Source organism: Melanostigma gelatinosum, assembly GCF_949748355.1.
Source record: "Melanostigma gelatinosum genome assembly, chromosome: 22".
Lineage (NCBI taxonomy): Eukaryota > Metazoa > Chordata > Actinopteri > Perciformes > Zoarcidae > Melanostigma > Melanostigma gelatinosum.
Window position 1 is genome coordinate 7,807,618 of NC_136655.1, and position 21,058 is coordinate 7,828,675.

The 21,058-nt window shown below is 45.1% G+C and overlaps 1 protein-coding gene across 2 annotated transcripts in view; it reads right to left on the reverse strand.

The window, feature by feature from the left end:
• wnk1b (WNK lysine deficient protein kinase 1b) overlaps nucleotides 1-14,259 on the reverse strand; it is a 72,866-nt gene extending 58,607 nt beyond the window's left edge. For both annotated transcript variants that reach the window (XM_079294490.1, XM_079294489.1), the window contains exons 1-2: nucleotides 13,793-14,259; nucleotides 10,501-12,141 (exon numbers count right to left, since the gene is read on the reverse strand). In XM_079294490.1, coding sequence (XP_079150616.1) covers nucleotides 10,501-11,448 — 948 coding nt within the window. In that variant the 5' untranslated portion in view covers nucleotides 11,449-12,141; nucleotides 13,793-14,259. The remainder of the gene's footprint in view (nucleotides 1-10,500; nucleotides 12,142-13,792) is intronic.
• Nucleotides 14,260-21,058: the final 6,799 nt, after the last annotated feature.

Consider the following 21,058-nt stretch of genomic DNA (forward strand, 5'->3'; position numbering starts at 1 on the left):
GCTCTGGCGCACAAAGATACATACAAAGCATTAAAACGGCAAACACCGAAAAAGCCTCCCGAAATAGAGGCCAGTGAAGCCGCAACGTGAATAGAATTCAGGATACGATACTGAAAAGCGGAAGCTGACTGCATCAACACCCGAACCTGTTCGTCTGCAAACACATGGCTGCGCGTGCATGCGCCGCCACCTACACATCAAACACACAAACAACAAGAGACACACAGAGGCTCAAGGATGCTTACAGTTATAATGACACACCAGGGTTCAGTATGTGGGTCTGCATACACGTTTACCTTTCTCAATTCATGGAACTAAACTGGTTAATTGTAACATAGAAATTCTGACATTTGAAACAATTAATCTGTGAGAGGAAACAAAGCAGCAGCACCACCGCGGACGGCTGCGAGGGCTGCTCTGTACTCGGGGCCGGGGAGCATCTGGATGTTGAATATACAATGAGGCAGACAATGCCTAAAGTACACGGGTTGAATGGGACTACCATCAGACCACAGGGGATCCACAGCCCATTACCTTCCAAAGCTGCCCATTAGCTTCCCGTCTCACTCTCACTCACCCCGGTCTGCGTCACCCTGACTTACTCTCCCTCCGTCTGCATCACTCTCTCTCTGTGAATGCCACACAAGAGAGGAGATAAAGGTAGAGGCAGGAAGGGCGGATGAAAATTAACCTGAAGAGAGTGGAGCATTTGCTCATCACGCATCTATTCGTAGTGTCTTCATTGAGCTTTTGCTACAGCCTCCGCCTCGTATTTCTGCCTTTGTTATTGACCTTAAATGGCTTTGTTTCTGTCCCATGTTTGAATTAAAGTTTGATTATGTCTCACGTCAGGAATCCAAAGCGACTAATAGAGGTTTAGACGTCCATAGATACACTTTAACACTAAATACAGATGTAATCGACACTCAAACACACCAACTAAAGCCCTGAGACCAAAAGCGATTAAGCAATCAGAAAAATAATAAATTGATAAGAAGAAAGCAAGTCTGGTTGTGTTACATTAGCAGCCCTAATATGTCACTGCACACACACAACCACACGTTAAGTGTACCCACGTGACTGTATTTACTGCACGTAACTCCATTAGCTTGCATCTGCACACATGAGCACACTCTGCACTAGAGGAGGGACGAGAGATACTTCCAATCAAATATTGATGGGGTGGGTACAAACTGGGGCTTTCAGATAAGGCCAGGGAAACACGCTCTATAAACCCGTAAAAGACTAAGGCCCAGTCCTGCATACAGGTCAGACGAAAGGAGCAGCATCTCTCTCTGCTACGATACATCTTCATCTGTCTGTCATTTATCTCTCTCGCTCTCTAATCTTATTTTCTCTCTCTCTCCATCCCTCAGTTTCTTCCATCCGTGTCTGTCTCGCTCACTCAGCGCCGCCCTTCTTCTCGGTGGAGCTGAGCCCGAGTCAACAACACGGGGACAGAGGTTTGCTGTTTGTCACCCATAAGACAATGAGTAGACAACGCAGCACACCGACACAGAGGAAGGACAACAGTAAACAAACAGACCTGACCGCTCTGTCAACTCTGCTTTGTTATAGTGCGTGTGTGTGTGTGTGTGTGTGTGTGTGGGGCTGCATACGTGTTCGCGTGAGCAGGAAAGACGGGTGGGACAATGCTTGGCTTGTGTGCGCGCGTTAAAGCAAAAAAAAAGATGAATGTTTTGTTAGATATTGTCGTCATAACAACTCATTACCACTCTGATGTTTGACCTCAGGAACGAGTCATGTCAATAAAATCTCATTTCGTGTTTCATTCTGAACAATATTCCACAAATAGTAAGATAGCGGCCGGCAAGCAAAATCCCATTAAACCTCATAATGCTGTGATATATGCCGGCGTGTGCTGCCAGTGGAATTTACTCCTTTTTACAAACTGTCTGAATTCGTTTAAGTCTGAATCCAACAAACAGTCACAACGCGCCTCAGCCATAAACCCAACCAAACGAATAATATATCAAAACTCTCTCTTGGAGAATGCACGGTTCCTTGTTTAAGTATATGATGGTTAGTGATGTTACTGAATACAACGGAGCCATCGAGATCCAATTACATCATTAATGTCATTATGTATACCTGCTCTTCCTCATGTGACATGTAAATCTATTGTCTACCTTTTGTCCACACGACTCAAACAAAGACACCGTGTCCAAAAGTTTGGCTTTTAGCACAACAATGGTGGGAAGGCTTTTTCCCTTTTTAGGAGATTTTTCCAACAGATCTGGCTCGTTATTACATCACTATAAGTGAAAACAGTGTGTGTGTGTGTCCCATTGTTGTATGTTCTGAATTTTGTTATGGCTAAACTCCTGACTTGTGGGTGAAAACCAAGGCAGACATTCAAGTTATTAACTCAACTGGCAATTGTGTTCATGTAGTAGATTTCTCTCAGCTAACGTTCTGGTTCAAAGAATACGTTTGGACGTTCTACTCTTTTGTTCTCACGCAAAACTGGATGCTGCTCTCTGGTCGAAACATCCGACCCTTGGATTCTGAGGTAAGACCACGAGGCAACACTCTCTTATCTCATCACAGAAGCTCATTTCTCAGATAAATGCAACACCGCTACAGAGGAGCGAACACTTCCTGCCGCCAGAATCTCATCCCCTAAGTGAACTCTGTGACGACTATTGCATGTAACGCAGGGTTTATCGCCTTCGTCAGTGACGGGGATTGACCGGAGATGGCACAGGACAACATTTTCTTGCTGTAAAGATTTAGAGTTTTGCAGAGGTTTTTTCGCAGCATGTGGCCTTTTAACAGCAAAACTGGCAAATACGCCGTCTCACGATATCAGTTTATTGCACATTAAAAATGTTTTTGTGGCAGACGACTGTTTCAAATGACGCAGCTGTTCATCCTCTCACCACACCGCAGCATTAGAAGGACAGAAGGGGCTTTCCCAGTCAATTGAAAACGGCCCCGAGCGTTGCATACCATCCATGTGACCTCGCTCTGCGGCGATTACATCATGCAAACTGTGGCTCATGAGGGATCGACTCCTGATCTGGTGGGGAGAACGTCCTAGCTCATCACCAGTGTGTGTGTGTGTGTGTGTCCTGTTCTCATTGACGCAGCAGTGTGGCAGGCAGACACTCTCTCTCCACTAACTCACCTTGAAAGTGACCATTAAGATTAGAAGATCTGGCTCAACCGAGGAGACTCGTATTAACCACACAGTCTCCACTCATTGTGCTCTAGTTATGGCTCAGCAGATGACAGTCGGCTGCTATTTATAGAACAGACAGGAAAAAAAAAATGGAGGGAAAAATCCCATCTTGTCTCTCTATTTGATCCGTCTCTGTCTCTCTCTCTCTCCCCCCCCCCAAAGGCTTTAGTTCAGGTCATGGAGGGAGAGAGACACAAAATAGGAGCGAGAGCGACAAAGCCAGAAACACGGCCATGCACAGTTGCACACAGACAGAGCGCATCAATAAAACACTTTGTTCTTTCCGTCTCGCCGTTCTTCGGTTCTATTTCCAGACCTAATTGAACCGGTTAAACCCAAAACCGTTTCTCTTGTTTGTTTTTTTTGCATCTTGAGCATCAATTGGTTTTACCTGCAGTCTCTTAACATAGACTTATCACATATCAAAGACCTGGCTGTTGGCGGGTGTTGCATTCCGGTTGGTTGCAACGAGAGAAAAGCTGCAGTTTTACAGTAACAGTCAAATATGACAGTAAATTCTGGCTAATTATATCAAAGCTTATTTGGAAAAAATCACATTGGCTTTTTGTCGAACCAGTAGATGCTAATTTATGGTTGGTCGACAGAAATATGTCATCCTGCATCACTCAAGGAAACAAAACATATTAACATTTTCAGAAAAAGGCCCGAACATTAATCTAGAGGGAGTAGAGACTACACACACACACACACACTTTACTATATAACCCATTCCATTAAGAAATGACATGTTATTGTTGGAATGTGGGGAATCTGGGAGGGACACAATGAAACCGGGGAGCTGCCCCCTCCCAACACACACACACACACACACACACACACACACTAAGAGGTGAACACAAAGAAACAGGAGCTCATTTACACATGCACACACACAGTCTGTACACAGACTGACCTGCACAGACCTGCAATAAATGTTGTACTTCGAAGACAAAGGGGGAATAGAGAGGAACCAATGTTCTGACAGGGAGACGAAAGTGAAATAGAGGCAATAAACTGAGAAACACAGACAACACTTGAGGTGGAGTCTCCATATTTGTTGTCTGATGACTATTTCTGAATCTAGGTTGCAGTCAGTTATATCCAAATTAGGGCTTCCTTGAGGACAATACTGAATATAATATGTAGTGGTGCAGCAGTGTTGTGGGCTCAAATACAGCTCCTATATTTCTCAAATATACATGCATATAATATTTCTGCAGCTCATCTCCGTCAGCAATTCCAGCAGATCAGAGATGCCTGGATAATAATCTTTAAGATGGGGATGACAAAAGATCAATGACGAAGTGAATGAGTAAGCAGCAGTGAAGGAGGAATCACGAACAAATGAAAGAGGGAAAGAGATTGATGTGAGGGGAAGAGGTGAGGATTAAGACAGAGAAACAGATGAGGGAAGGAAAATAATGAAGGAGGCGATAACGAGAGGGAGGCGGGACTCTGGTTGAAAAAAAACAAAGATGAGGCAGGAAGAAGAAAGCGAGAACTCGTGAGAGAGAGAGAGAACAGAAAAACAGAGAGAGTGGATGTCATCATGTCTCACTGATGCATTCCAATACCCGACCAACCCCTGAACACACACTCCCTACATCAGCTGTAAGCACACATTGCCTTTCCATGAGTAAACACACACATACACCCCGTTTTTGAATTATGCCACACTGTAATTATCATAAAGTACACATGGTTATCAACACGCACACACACAATATAATGTAACCCCCGACACACACCCTCAGCAGTTTCTAAGGCATCTCTCACTCAGCGCTTTTCATTCGCTGGGTGACTTTATTCAAGGTGCCAAAACACTTCAGTTTATTCAGCTCTCTGACTTGCACAAACACACACACACACATTACACGGAAGGACGCACGGGGACGGTTTGCATATGAGGAAGTGACGGCTTCTCTGCCTCCCTTCCTTTGTCGCTCACAGCTGGTTACTGACACATGACAGAGACACAGGGGGAGTGAGGCAGAGCGCGAGTCTGAGATGTGGCGGGACAAAGACAAAGCAAGAGTCTTATAGAGAATGAGCAACAAAATCAATGAAAAACAAAAGAAGAAGGTTTCCTACGTGCCCACTTCTTCTCTCTGCCCTCTGTCATCTCTGGATTATCCAACACCAGAGCTGAACACGTGGCGACCTCAGGCCGGGGCGTTATCGCTCATAAATCAACCTGGCTGGGCTTTGGGGGCCGTTTACATATCTCCTAAAAGTTCTCTGGAATGAACGTCATTCCAGCAGATTACATGGCAGGAAACAAACTTGTTCGGCCTTGCGGCTGCTAGATTCCCACGTTTGAGATGCAACATCAGCCCGTTTTACAGCTCATGGGTGATGGCATCATGGTGATTGACAGACAACCTGCACAGGCCCACAAGACATTTACCAACAAACATCTCCTTGGTGGTGATTTTCCATCTCGACTACGGCAGAGAAGGTGCTCATTCCAGCTATAAATAATCATTTCAGGTGCTTCTTGGACTAACCAGACCACAAAAACCCATTTGTCTGTCCGTCACATTAAAAACACAGGAAATATCCACTAGGTTTAAAAAAAAAATAAAAAACATTTCCACTTGAAGTTCTCTATTATTAAACAGTTGAGCTCATCTGCAGCGAGGCTCAGCCAAATGAATAAATCAACAATCCCCAAAGCTAGCTGCAGCATGTGCGCGCACACACACACACACACACACACACACACACACACACAGCATACACGGACGTACGTACGTTTACATGCACATAGCCATTAGTCTAATTGCAAATAAGGAAAAGGAACCGAGTAAACTATTTGTAGCCAGCATTTAAAACATTCACGAGAAAATGTTTAAACTGCAGACACAGTTTCCATTCATCAGTGTGTGTGCGTGTGTGTGTGTGTGTGTGGCTAAAACGACTACCGTATATCGCGACTCAATCAGCACTGAACCAGGCTGCGTCGAAGGCTTGACACAGCTGCGGCGGGCTGTTTTCTCAGGGAAATCTGAACCTCTGGAAAGTCTCACCATTTCACCTCAGCTCTGCTGCCCTGGAGTAATCTGGGGATATTTATCTTTCAGTAAACTACAGGATGCAGCTTTTAATCTCTCTCATGCTTCTATGTATCATCCTCAACTCAAAATATTTACAAGCAATGCTTCACCAGTTCCAACAATATTATTTTGGGTTTGGAAACTGGGCATCAGGGTGGTGTGATATGTCAAACACAGTAATGTAAAGCTGCTATTTTTTTCAACAGCTAATAAAAATGTAAAATCCTGTAAAAATCTGCATTTGTCTGATGAAGAACATCTCAATATCCTCTTCCTTCCGCCTCCTCCTGCTGCTGCTGCTCGCCCTCATTTTGTGTCTTTCCTCCCTCTGGCCCTTTACCAACTGATGGACCAGGTTAAAATGGGTCATCGCTGTAAACAAATTGCTGCAATGCTAAAATTGGACAGAGTGAGCTATATTTATTAGCTTTGCTTGATTTGATTTGTCTGTCAGGAGACCGCAGTGCTACGACTTAGCAAAACAACATTTCACTGAAGCACAGTATGAGAGGAGTTTGCAAAAAAGTATGAAATCTAAATTTAAAGCAATAAAATGTATGCATTGGTGCAATAAGCACATGCCAGGCCCAGTTTCCCTCTCAAGGCACTGATTGAATGGTTGTTAATGGTGTGTGTGTGTGTGTGTGAGAGTGAGAGAGAGAGTGAGAGAGTGAGAGAGTGAGAGAGTGAGAGAGAGAGAGAGAGAGAGAGAGAGAGAGAGAGAGAGAGAGAGAGAGAGAGAGAGAGAGAGAGAGAGAGAGAGAGAGAGAGAGAGAGAGAGAGAGAGAGAGAGAGAGAGAGAGAGAGAGAGAGAGAGAGAGAGAGTGAGTGAGTGAGTGAGTGAGTGAGTGAGTGAGTGAGTGAGTGAGTGAGTGAGTGAGTGAGTGAGTGAGTGAGTGAGTGAGTGAGTGAGTGAGTGAGTGAGTGAGTGAGTGAGTGAGTGAGTGAGTGAGTGAGTGAGTGAGTGAGTGAGTGAGAGAGAGAGAGAGAGAGAGAGAGAGAGAGAGAGAGAGAGAGAGAGAGAGAGAGAGAGAGAGAGAGAGAGAGAGAGAGAGAGAGAGAGAGAGAGAGAGAGAGAGAGAGAGAGAGAGAGAGAGAGAGAGAGAGAGAGAGAGAGAGAGAGAGAGAGAGAGAGAGAGAGGAGGGGGCTAAGCCGCCTTGTGTTGCAGTTCAGAGAGAAATTTCAAGGTCTTTGAGTGCCAGCGGAGCAGAGAGCCTAAGGTCACACACACACACACACACACACACACACACACACTTCTTTTCGTCCTCATTTCTAGTCTGCTCCTCTCCCTCCCCCTCCTCATTTCCTTTGTCTTTTCTCTCCCACTTTTTGCCTCCCTCCTACCCATGTTTCCCATTTCTCTATTCTCTCACTGAACTCCCTCCATGATCACCTCCCTCTTCCTAGAACTCCCGCTCCGGGTCTTTCCTCACTGACTTGATCCTCCCCCCCCTCCTCCGACCACCTGTTACCTAAAGTTCACAAAAATAGAAATTCTCTATTTTTGAAATTCACTCCATTTAATCCCACTTTTGCCCTTTACGCCTCTGTGTCTCCCTCTACCACAGCTGAAGGCTGGACAGGCTCCCAGTGATCGCCTCAGACACAGGGGGGCTCAACTTTGACCTTTACCCCTCCGACATCCCTGCCTTCTTATAGAACTTCGTTTCTTTCCCGCCCTACTTCTCCTTTCTTTCACCTCCTCTTACGTTCTTGTGGTCGACTCTCTTTTAACTTTGTCTCATGCAAACGTGTTGTCACTCACTATTTTCCCACCTTTCAAGTCATAGTTCGCAGAGGTTACCGCTAAAGGTGTTTCTAGGATAGTAACGGAAGATTAAGCGGATCCCTTCTCTATTATCTTTCATTCCAAGAGAACTGCGTCAGCCTCTTCTTTCCCATCCATCATCACCATGCAGCCACACAGGCCACCTTAAGATAAGCCGAGTGACCTTCCTTCTTTCTCTTCCACTCCCATCTATTCATCAATCCATTTCTTCACTGAAGCTTAAGCAAACCGTCTGCACCACCTCCCCCCTCCCCCTCCTCCTCTGTTTACATCCATCTCTGGATTCTCCTGCAAACAGAAGTTAACCTGCTTTGGATCAGACACCAAAAGAATGTAAAGACGCAACACCCCAGAACTGTCTCTGAAACACACACTAACAGACACCCGAATTTAAACACATTAAAGAGAGTCAAAGAGGTGGAAAGACATTTGCACATGCACACGTTTCCAGATGATCCCGACTCCCACAGATCTCTAGTTCCCGTGCCCACCCAGTGAGTGACTGTGATTGGCTGTTATGCGTGTATGCCTGCATGTGTGTGTGTGTGTTGTATGTAACTGTACTCCCACCATTCTGACACATGTCAGCAGTTGCTCAGTCATCTTTGACACAGACTTCGTCTTCCGATTACTCAACCAAATTACAAAAATCAGTGCAAGGTCTGAATCTAAGCTGATAAAGAACCGCGTCGACCCATAACGCTGTCAAGAAGAAACAGGTTTCCCCCTTTTTTTGACGAATGAGAGAAAAGAAGGAAAGAAAGAGGCATGTGTTACAGAGGGAGAGCGCTCCATGTTTGTTTTCGGATAAACAAACCGGCGTTTCCTAGACGCGGGGCATCAGGCGAAGCTGATTTTAGCTCCCGAGATTCAGGCGGACTCGAGGTGCGTCTTGTGATGGAGATGACGGGGAAAAAACAACCGCGCACGCCCACAGGACACGATCGCTCACTGAGAAAACACAAACACGTGATGTCACTGGAGCAGCATCAAGAGTTTCATCAGGGCAAGCGGTTCCACGTGACTTCGTGTCACCGTCTTCCTCCACTAAAGCTTCGTCGATGTCATGTGACCAGCTGGAACGGTTATTCACATCTCAAACTACTGAACGCACCTTTTTTGCTACAAAGAAAGACTTCTTTCCCGCCACCACATCTAACTGCTCTACACGTCTCTTCCTCAAACGTCTTATCCCTCGCTCTCTCTTTCCGACACACTCACTCACTGCAGAGGTTGCAGCACCATAATGCAGCAACCGCATCCTGTGGTGAACTATGTCGTCCGGTCTCCTGTTTCACACGGTGTGCAAGATTCCGTCTTAATTGCTGACCTTTATGCATCCATCTATACGAGCCAGTCAGGTTATGGCCACGGAGAAACTCTACTGGAGCGACTGGGATGTAACCTGCCGCCATAACTGAGACCAGCAGGTGAGACTCATTTAGGCTACTTGTGGTGGTGGTAACAGGATGCACCGCATCATCCTTTCATACACTGTTTTTTTAATACCAGAGACTCTGAGCTGCTGCCATCTGTCAGAAGAAACAGACTCATCAGCTTCTTTCCTCAGACTCCTTAAATCATCCTCCGTGTGTAATAAACTTTGGTCGTTTTCTTATGTCGCAAACGTAGACTTAAAAACTGCATTTTTATGTGCAACCCTGTTGTACAATGACAACAACTAATATTGAAACCTTGTCACATGTAGGGGTGTGGAAAAATGAAAAAAACAAAACCATGAGTAATAAGAAAAGAAAGGGCCATCATGCCTCCCTAGGCCCACGGTGCTGGCACAGGTCAATATTACAGAAACATAACAAGTATGACTTAGCGATGTCAGTGCAGCACAGCAATCCCATCCGTTCACTCAAGACACACAACGATTAAACGTGCAATTAAACGCAAAGTAACTAAAAAGTGAGACAAAACTAAAGTCTTCCCGTTAAGGGCAAGTTCTGAGCATGAACCACCGTATTGTTTCTGCTCTGAGTAACAACCAAACATGTTGTTGATAGAAAGCATCTGATTAAAAATGTTTTCTTCACTGTTGCCCTTTGCTGAAACAGTCGGGACTACGGCCCTTATAAACTCGTCACGCTTGATCTGAAATGCATCAAAAATCAAAACCCAGGATGTAACGTGCACCAGTATCTCGGTCTCAGATCAGATTCTGATCTCACTCTGTGAACATTTCCACAGAAAAGCACCTGGGTGAGCAGGACGTTCTCACACATCAGTGACTCCACCATCTCACAGTAAAAATAGGACATGCAAGACATCATTTAGAGAAAGAAAAAAAAAAAAGGTTAAACTCAGCACGTAGATGGAACCCAGACAGCTCCAGGACAACCACAAAGTGACATTTAATTCAAATCTGAGTCAGATGAAGAGACAGAGACAGGGCATCGCCACTGAAGAGGGGACAGTTTCATGAGTCTGGACTCACCTGGAGCTCGCACCATGCCACTTCCACAGTAGTCTCTGTATCCAGTCCCTTGTACACGGTCTTAAAGGACCCTCTTCCGATCTCGATGTCAAATTTCAGAAAGCGCCCATCCGGTGACGTCCCCACCGCTTTTGTCTCCACCTCCTCTATATCCTCTTGCACTCGTTTCTCGGCCTCCCTCTGCTCTGCCCGTATCTTCGCCAGCTCCCTCTCCTCCTCCGTCTCCTTCTCCGTCTCCTTGGTCGGACTACAAACGCTATCCACGCGCTCTACCACTTTTCCGTCCTTTGCCACCTGTTGCGGGTCCTCCGACCGTCTGGGACGCAATGTGACGTCGGGCTGCTTGCCCACCGTTTTGTCGGTAACATCCAATGCTGTCGGAGTGGGCTCGTTTATTGCTCCGCCTGCACTAAGTTCTTGAACAACACTGCTAATGGTGGGAACGCCGAGCGTGACGCCGCCCTCACCTGAATCTTCCTCGGCATTTTCTTTCTCCGCGACTGCTCCGCCGAGACCAAGCTGAAGGGCCGAGCTTTGCACATGGGGGCCTCTCGGGACCTCCCCGCCTTCGGCGTCTTGTGCCCCGGGTCCAGGGCCTGAGGGCGGCAGGAGGAAGAAGGCGGGAGGCCCTTCACAGTCCGGTGGCGAGGTGAGGATCACAGCAGCTTTGCTGGGCAGGTCCAACGCGGTGGCGTTGGAGTCACAGATGACACTTCGGCGGAAGAACCGGTGCTCGGCTATTCTGGAGTCTCTGTCCATGGTGTGGCGCCGACGCTGGACCTCGGGGTGCACACCGAGCTCGTCCACCGCGAGCAAGTCTGAACTGGCAGAGCCGTTCACATTCTCATTGGGGGTCTGGGGTGATGGACAGGGCGAGGCAGAGGGAGGAGGAGGGGGGGCCGGGGCGATGTATTTCACCGCGTTGTCGCTGCTATTGCTTTCAGACATTCTTTCACGAGGCTCAGACAACAAAACAGGAATTCTGTAAGTATAAATAAGGACTGATTTGTGTTAATGCGGGCACAAATCTCTACGAGCAAGCTTCTTTTTTCAAATGAAAAGCTCTCCAACTTCTGATGAAACTCCAGGAAAAGGAAAAAAAAATTTTTTTTTGTTTTAAATAATCGGATGGGCAACTCTACTTCCTCTTTGCTCGGGTCGACCGTTTCAACAAGACGACCTACAGTTCCTACAAGGGCCTTCTGCGCAGGGCTCAGGGAAGCCCCGAGAGAGAGGAAGGAGCTTTCGCTTCAAGAATGGGGAGGGAAGGGATGAAAGACAGTCAAAGGAGGGGGGGTGCAAGCACTGCAACGAGGTGACAACCGTCAAATTAACACCCGAATCCATCTTGTTGCCAACATCCAGAGAGGGACATCCACGACATGGAAGGAGAACCAACAGACCGGTACGGCCGCCCAAAAGGCTGACGAAGCAAAAAGACGACTGGAATCCAATCCGTTACAGCTTGACGTGGAGGTCTGGTGAAGTTTCTAGAAGAACAGGCTGAAGCCCCCTGGTGCTCGCTGAAGATGGGACTCCCCGGAGAGGTCGCTGGCCCGCCCGTAGTAGGCCAGACAGTAGGGTTAGGTAGGCCTAGCCCGGCCTAGCCTGGCCCAGCTTGATCCGCGTCGGCCCTCGTCACTGGAAATAAAAAGAGAGAAAGAAAAGAGCTGTAAGATGGAGCTGTATTTTCTAATTCACCATCTGCTTTCACTGGACTACTTAACTGACCCAACCAACTTCAAGGGACCCCCAAATTATACTTGGTGGGGGGTGGGGGGGGGCTCGAACCGCCACACAGAGTGTACAATATATCACTTTGCCACATTGCATTACAGAAAACTAATTGGTAAGGAATACGCTTACTGAATTGGCCTTACATAACGTCCTAGAGATAACGTCTGCTCTGTTATCACGGTGGCACTGGAACAGAGGAGCAGCAGCTGCTTCGGTGTGTGGAGTCAGAAATCCTTCACAGTGCATTAACTCATGTGTAAAACAACAGGTTTGCACAAGTCTTATCCGCAACGAAGCCTTATCGGCAACAAAGAGACACGCAGAATAATCGTCACATTTTCAATTCGTCATCTAAGGTTCTTCAATTCGATCTGTGCCCATGAATGGAGATTTAAACTGCACTAAGCACCTCTGCATAGTCTGTACGCGTCTCTGTAGACTGCACAAACCTCTTTATGATATCAACCCAGATGCCATGTGATGATCACTTAATAGCAAAACAAAGTCTGCCAGACAGCCAGAATAAGTCAAATTTCGTCCCAATGTGTCTTAGTGGTTCTCTAGTAGTGACCATGCACAGCATCATCTGCCTATTTGTTGTTATGATTATGACACGTGGGTTACTTTGGTTTGTTTTTACAGTGACAACAGCTAAGGGGTGTTAGGTGTTACTCTAAATCCATACGGAGTAAAAACATAAGGACAAATAATATAAATCAAATATTAATTTCAAATAACCAAGATAGAATAGCCTGTGACAACTTCTAGGTGCAGTGTGCAACATTATAATTCAAATGAATGTAAATGCTGACGGTAGGTACGTATGTACACACAGGTGTGCTGCTTCGACACATCAGTGTTCCTTTCATAACTAAACTAGTCTTGCTAGTTTAACGCTCAAATGTATTAAAGGATATATTAAATATATGTCAATATTGAGTTGCAGCACTGATATCATGTAACTTTCTTCTGATACTGTATCTTCACAGGTGTCCGTTCCTCTGTTGCAAATATATAACGCGCATAAACATTCAAGCATGGCCAGCGTCGCGTGGCCTAACGTGCTTTACATAAAGAAGAAGTAGATGGCTGGTATGTAAAAAAAAAAAAAAAAAAAGAAGCATCGACATTATCATTAAAATACAGTAAAAACTGATTTGATATCGGGATCACTAACACGTCACCAGTCCATGCAGACACTTAATAATTAATTAAGTTGCTCTCATTGAAGAAAACGAGGTTAAAATGAGCACATGAGCAATTAAAGTTCTCTGCGAAAATGCACGAGCCGTATGAGAACTTATGACAACGTGTATTTTTAACTAGTGTGAACATGTGAATGTTACATGGGTAAAAAAAAGAAAAAAGGTGTGCAAGTTACTGGAGAGAGCTGCAGCTAAAGAGACGTGCAGTGAGGGGTTCACTGCCTGTTGAGGAACTCCAAAAAAAATGCAGCTAACTTTGCCCACAGGCAAAACAAGACACAAGCAACGATCAGTCACGATTCGTACAAAGCGTTTCTGATCAAACAAAAACCCCAAAAATGCACCGTTACCTTTTACATCGGCGTGAGCAGTATTGGCCCCGTAGAAACGAAGGTGAAAACTTGATTTAAAAGCCTGTTACTCCTCTGCAGTGGAGGGTCCGCTCCGACGCGGCAGTACTGTCACTTTAGTGCGTCACATTAAAGCCACAGTTGGTTGCCGGAAAAAAATAAGCTATTTACAATAACATAACTTAGCAACAAGCTTAACCTTTCACTAAAAAGAAGAAAAAAAAGGAGGTCCCAGCAGCGTGGCGGTGAGCGAGCCGCAGCCGACAGACAGACACCTCCCACCGGGGCAGAGAAGCCAAGTTCGCTCGCTGGTGTCCGCGGCGGCTCCGGTACTTCAGTCTGTCTCCGTGTTGTCTGTGTCCGGGTCTGCAGCCGCAACCAAAAAAAATAATAAAAAGGCAAGAGTTTCACTCAAAGGCGCTTTATCCTCATCCGCAGCAACATGTAGTCTGCTCCCGTGACCGCCGTTTCGCTTCTGTGGCGCAATAAATCCGCTGTGATCCACAGTTCTTCCCCGTTTTCAAGCCATCGGGCGGCGGCTTCGTGTGCTCTCTGCTCTTCTCTGGCGATGACTCGACAAGGCGACGGCAGGGCTTTCACGCAGACGTGTCGCGTCAAGCGCGCGGCCGGATGATACAGGAAGAGGGCTCGTTCTTTCAAATTAAAACACGACTACGATTTATCATCCAAAACTCACTGTAGAGGAACGACCAGTGGAAGGAAGTCTTACTTAGTAAACGTACAAAAAGTATGAGCGTCTAAATTTACTTAAAGTACCAAGTATACTCATTATACAGACTGGCCCATTTCAGAATAGTGTATATGATATAATTTAATCACAGTTATGGATGGATTAATATGCACAGTACTTTAATGATGCAGTCGGTAAAGGAGGGGCTTGTGGTTTACTGTACTGCCAGGTAGCTTGTGGAGTTCACCAAGGGATCTATAAAGTCTTATTGTTATTTCTATCATTAATCTAAATCTGCAATGTAACTAGTAACAAAAGCTATTATATTAATGTAGTGGAGTTAAAAGGACAAGATGTTTCTCTGACTTGTAGTTGTGTAGAATGAAGTATCATAAAGTGGAAATACTAAAGTAATGTACAAGTACTTCAAATTTGTTCGTTAGTACAGCACTGTGAGTAAATGTACTTTCCACCACCGGGAGCGACTCCATTAAATCCACCCAAGTGTGTTTAATCTACTGAACTCGTGCTATTGTTGAGTACATAATCACTTGTTTTTTATTCAACATGGGTGTTTCTGAGGACATCCTGCAGCAGCTCTCACGCTATTTGCTCGTGCCACACCTCTTATTTGTCCTGTGCTGTTGTTATTTAATTGAGGACAGCAGTGGCCGCAGTCTGCATCTGTTTGATGTGACAGAGATCCAGCTGTGAACCTGCTGTGTCCAACAAACAGAGCAGGGGAAGGAGAGGAAACATCTCTCACCTTCCTTTTCTGGTTTGCTACAACAGTTGTGAGCTCTCAGACATTCAGTATTGTATGTTTTACAAATAAAGATATATAACTGTGGGTCACTGTGTGTAGTTTATGACTTTTTTTCTTTTTTAACTGATCAGGTTCTTGTAGGAAACTATGTTTTTAGTTTAATTCCTCTCCTACATTTACCAATTCAAATGATTTGCTGATTTAAGAAACTGCAATCATTTGCTCAACAATTGCTTTTTTTTTAAATATCTTTGTATAGAATTGTGTAGATGTGGTTTCCCTAAACATGCACACATACATAAATAAAAAATCATATTGCACTTTAAAAATTACCTTCGCAACACTGAGTCAAAATCACATTATTCTGAAGTGAACCGGGGCTCTTTGGCGGAGGGGCTGCTTCATTTTCATTAATAGGAGTTTTATGTTGAAAGATTACACCGGAAGCACTATGGTTTATTCTGGTTGTCTTAACAGAATTTTGCCAGCAGTAAACTCCAGTTCTCCAGTATCCTGAGTATCCATTCAACAACCCGCAGTGGCAACCTTTTTGAATGATGCCCAATTATCTCGTATGTGAATGGGTCTGACAATCCTAAAATGTCATTTATATGACTTGATATTGTTTTACTCTCTAGTTTATTACAGATCACTGCAGTAAACAGAGGGATAACCTGAAGTATATAACGAGATGATCATGGGCTGTTTTTCATTCTATTTTTTGTTTTTCTTTGGGTCTAAAGGTTAAAGTCAGTGCACATCAGGACACTTTAGAATCCAACATTTCGTCTGTTTGTTAGATCTACACACCCTGATATTGAGCTGCAGCTCCTCTGGCAACGATAATCAGACCAGGATAACGCTTTCAACCTGCTCGTACATGTAAGTCTTCCTCCTCAAATAGGAGGAAGACTTCCTATATTGCACACTATTGTTCACTTTCCTCCGTGGAACTTCTGTTTTCGACTGCAGGGCTCCAAACAACTTAGCACCAAGGCCCTTGAAATGAAAACACACCAAAGACGGATTCTCCTGATTGGAGCATAACATTCTCTCACTGTGAATAAATAAATCGATGAAAAGCAACCACTCTGAGACCTTCCTGGCCCACTCATAAGCCCATTCAATGGCATGCTAAAAACATGCTTCACACTTTCTACTTACTTCAGAAATTCAAGCAAATGTTATTTTGCAAAAGCAGCCAATATGCCATCAAATCAACTCTGGCCAATGGGCTGTGAAACCTTATCTTATCAAATATGGCCGTTATCTAAGCTTCCACTGTTAATAGCGAGATAATTTGCTCAGTATTGCTGCTACGCAATCAGCAAACACTCCGGGAATGATAAAGAGCGACTCTCAGTTACTCCAGTGCTTGTTAACCTGGCGGCAGGGACATGGAACAGGTCGTGGACTTGTATTAGATCTTCCCGTGACTAGTTCAATCTCAGCATGTGTGTTTCTGGACAGAGCAATTCGCTCAATTTGGGTCTTAATGCCTGACTTGGAATTGAATATGTAGTGTGTGTGTGTGTGTGTGTGTGTGTGTTTCTTTTGCACTGATTTATCCTGCACTTTGCTTCAGTCGGTAAAATCAATTTGCAAGGTTGACATTATTTCCCCCTTTTTCCCAGTCTTCATGCTAAGCTAAGCGTAGCCCCTATAGCCGAATGTCAACACACGTCACAGCGGTAACAATCTTCTCATCTGTCTCTCGACAAGAAAGCTAATAAGCTATAGGCTACACCACAACATATTGAACTGTTCCTTCAACCTTCTGACGATCTCAACTTCCCTAAAAGACAGATTCTGCTCCCTGTGTCTTTCCATGTGCCCAACAGAGCAGAACATATCAGTGTGAATCACACTTTGCTGGTAAGAAATGCTCATCTTTAGCTGACTCAGGAATGGGCTGTCATTGGCTCATGTCTTTGAGCAATCTAGGAGAAACTGAAGCTTATTATATTGCAATCATTGCACTGCAAGTCACGTTGGGTGTCAATGTAATGCCCGAATGTTATGTGTAGCTTTTGAGGCAATTGGAATTTCTTAATGGCTGTCCACGGCGCAGGCAGTCACAGGACTTTTATGTTGAAGGAAGCAACAGGTCTGGCTCGGGTGACTGACCCAAACAGCTGGATTTCATGAGCTTCTGACCCTTTTGTCACCTGGTTTCATCTTTCCGTCAAACACGCTGGAATCAAAACTCCACCTTGTTTTGCCGCCTTCCGCCGAACTCTGTGATGGATTTCATGATCTCTGAAGAAACGTGTTTGGCGTGCAAACTCAAAAACAGCTCTCCCTCTGTTATTAAAGAATCCGCCCATTCTTTAATAACAGAGGGAGAGCTCTTTTTGTCACGAACGTGGTGATGAAATTCAACAGATTAATGTTACATTCAGAAAATGTCTACAGTGCATATTTGCTCCCTGCTCTTCTTCCCTTTGGCTGTATTCGTTGACAAAAAACAACATGTTATGACATATTATCTTCACGCCTCACTGATAACAGTACAAAGTTTCCTTTTCAGATTTGCGGTCGATTGACCCGATCTGTTCAAAATACACTCATTTGCATTTACAGAGGGAGGGTGTCGCAGTTTGTGACACTGGCAGTGTTTTTTGGAGTGTGCATATTGAGGGAATGCATGTCGCATGAATGCATGTCTGCTTCTGGTTCTGAAGCTCTCACACATACACACACACACACACACCTGCACACACACATGCAAACACACAATGTTGGTAGAACAATGCTGTTCGACCATATCAAGCATGCGATCGTGCAAACTCTTCCTCAGAAACGTCTGCTGTGATCACTTCTGGATGGGTGAATTTGAGTCTTGCACAAAATGACAACATGTGTGTGTTTCCAGGGATCTGTCTGTCTATGTTGAAACCTGTTCTTGCATACTAAGCACTCGATGGTTTCTTTATAATTAACATGCGTGTGTGTGCGTGTGCATTTCAGTGTGTGTGTGTGTGTGTGGATGCAGGAGAGAACTGACAGATCGTCTCTTCGTGTAACCCTTTGTTGACCCACCTCACTGAGAATGTGGCCTCTCGAACAAGCCACAGCAGGTTGGAGAACTTGTCAAAACACAGCTCAGGCAAGCTATAGGCCTCCCTGTCACGCTCTTATTTAAGCTTTTTTATAAGAACATCAAAAGCCCAATTTTACAGTGAAGAAAATGTGATGACAAAACAAATAAAACCAGGATCGGCTTTCTAATTGTGTTTGAGAAATCTTCTTCAATGATAATCATGTAAAATCGACATATCTGGGAATCTAAACCCAGACTGTCCTTCGTGTAATTCATATTTTGACACACATACAATCGGATGCTGGCTGTGTCTGCTGTGCGAGATGACAGGCTTTTGTTTTCAACATTTGATCAAACTAAAACAACAAATGGTTGATCAGTAAAAATCCGCTGGAGAAGCAGCCAAACCACCTGCTGCTGCTGAGACCATGAATGAAACTTGCGTCATTCTACCTCTGCTTTGCACACATGTATACGCACCCACGCACCAAGAGGCTTCTCACCGTGGTGCAACTTCATCGAACAGATTAAGCAGCTGGTTGAGTGCCTTGATCAAGGGCACTTCAGCTCAATCTACGGATGAGGGGAGCAGCGATATTAATCTCACTTCTCAATCTTTCTCCTTCCTCCTTTATGTAACAACTTCACTCCAGGCGCATCACTTGAATTGTGACTGGTATGCCAGTAACTCAGCGTGAGTGTGTGTGTGTGTGTGTGAGCCGTATGTAAGCGGGTGTTTCTGTGTGTCAGAGGATATTTCAAAAGATCTCATGTTGCAACAGTGAACCTGTCACTTCCCTTCTCTGTGACACTGCATTGCTTGCAGTGTGCAAGATGTGTTCCTAATTGTTGTGGCATTCGTACAGTGTGGAGATCAGTGGCACAGCACTCAGCAGTACATCCTTCTACCAGATAGTGTCGCTGAAGAGTCCAGAGGAGTGGATTTGTCCGATTTCACCTGATCTCACTGTAAACCTTTCACTCTCCTCTCGCTCATTTTTCTCATTTGCTCTGCAGTTGCATATTTCTCCCGACACAGACCGAGTAGAAACCCATTATATTCTCCTCTGGGAAAAAAATGTATCTTCACTTGTTGGAGGCAATTAACGTGAATGAGGTCTCTCTCTCTCTCTCTCTCCCTGCGGGGCGAGGAGCAGGTTAAATATGACACGGTGGTTTGTACAAGTTTAATTGTATAAGAAGGTAATGCACGAGGGGAGGGGACGAGAGAAGGGGGGAGAAGGAGGGAGAGGGAGAGGAGAGAAAGACAAATGTGATTAAACATGGAGATTGAATAAAAGAGGGGAATCACGTACTTTGATCTCGTCCTATTAGAAATGCTTTGTTTGGCCATGTTTCAAACTTGTTTTAAAGAAGTTTAATAGAATGGCTCGCATGAGGGACAAACGATAACCACAAATAAGAACTCTCTGTTCTTTTTACGTCTGGAAGTCCCTCATGGGACTGCGGGAACCCGGCATTACGTGCACGTGTGTGCCTGTCTGCACTAGTGTGTGTGTGTGTGTGTGTGTGTGCACGTGTGTTTGTAGGCGCTGTAGACTACATTTTGCACTTCCACATTGTCCAAACCATCATTGTCATTATTGAAATGTAGTGAACAGGGTAATAAAATAGGCTAAACCTTTTCAGTCAGCAGCTGCATGCATTGTATTTCTCGATGGTTGAGTAGCATGCATGTGCAGGTCTTTGTGCACGTGTGATTCAATTTATGCTTCCTTATCAAAGCCCTCCCGCAGTGACTGAATCATTCAAATGTCCTTTACAGCACCGTCACCAACATCCAATCTCTATAAATCGGTGCCCTGCAGTTCTCATCTTGTTCAAGAGTTTAATGGGTGCAGCTGGGGTCCAGGGCAGACACACACTTACATCGAAGAATCACTTGTTGACCCATTTCTCCTCACAGCAGTCCTGGCTTCTCAAGTATTGTACCAAGACCTTAAAGGCACAGTGTGTGGGATTTGGTGGCATCTGGCGGTGCGGTTCCAGATTGCAACCAACGGAATTGCCCCCTCCGCTGACTCGTCCATTTTCAAGAATGCGACAACGTGAGCGCAAAACCATGGTAACATCGCCACCCTTACCGTGACAACACTGTAGGAAGAACGGAAGACAGTGCAGTTTCACAAGCGTGTCGGCGAACTACGGTGGCCTTCAGGCAACGTAAAAAAACGCAAAAGGCTTGTTTGGTTTGTCCGTTCTGAGCTACTGTAGAAACATGGCGGTGCAACATGGTGGACTCTGTTAAGACGACCTGCTCCATATGTAGATATGAGAGGTTCATTCTAAGGTATAAGGTAATATTACCTGAGGTACTGTTCACTTTGAAGTGGGTTACGTGTTGAGTGAGTGTGTGGGTGTGTGTGTGTGTGTCTGTGAGTGTGTGTACGTGTTCTGCATCATTATGATGAAAGATGGAGCATAAAGGCCTTTTTATTATACCAGAATGAGAGACTGGCACTGACTGGTTAATGTGTGTTTGTCTGTGCATGCATGCATGTGTGTATGACAGACAGAGGTAGAAAGCGAGAGGTCAGCGCAGCCTGGTACTGCTGAAGCCCTATCTCTGTCTGTGTGTGTGTGTGTGTGTGTGTGAGAGAGAGAGAGAGAAATAATGAGAGAACAACAAAGAGACAGAATGACAAAGACAGTCCCAGTCAGTGTCATTACACAGTGTCCCGCGTTGCCACAGCTGATTGTCCTTTGGAAAAAGGTCTGTCCAAGTTAGAGCAAGTCTCAATTGAG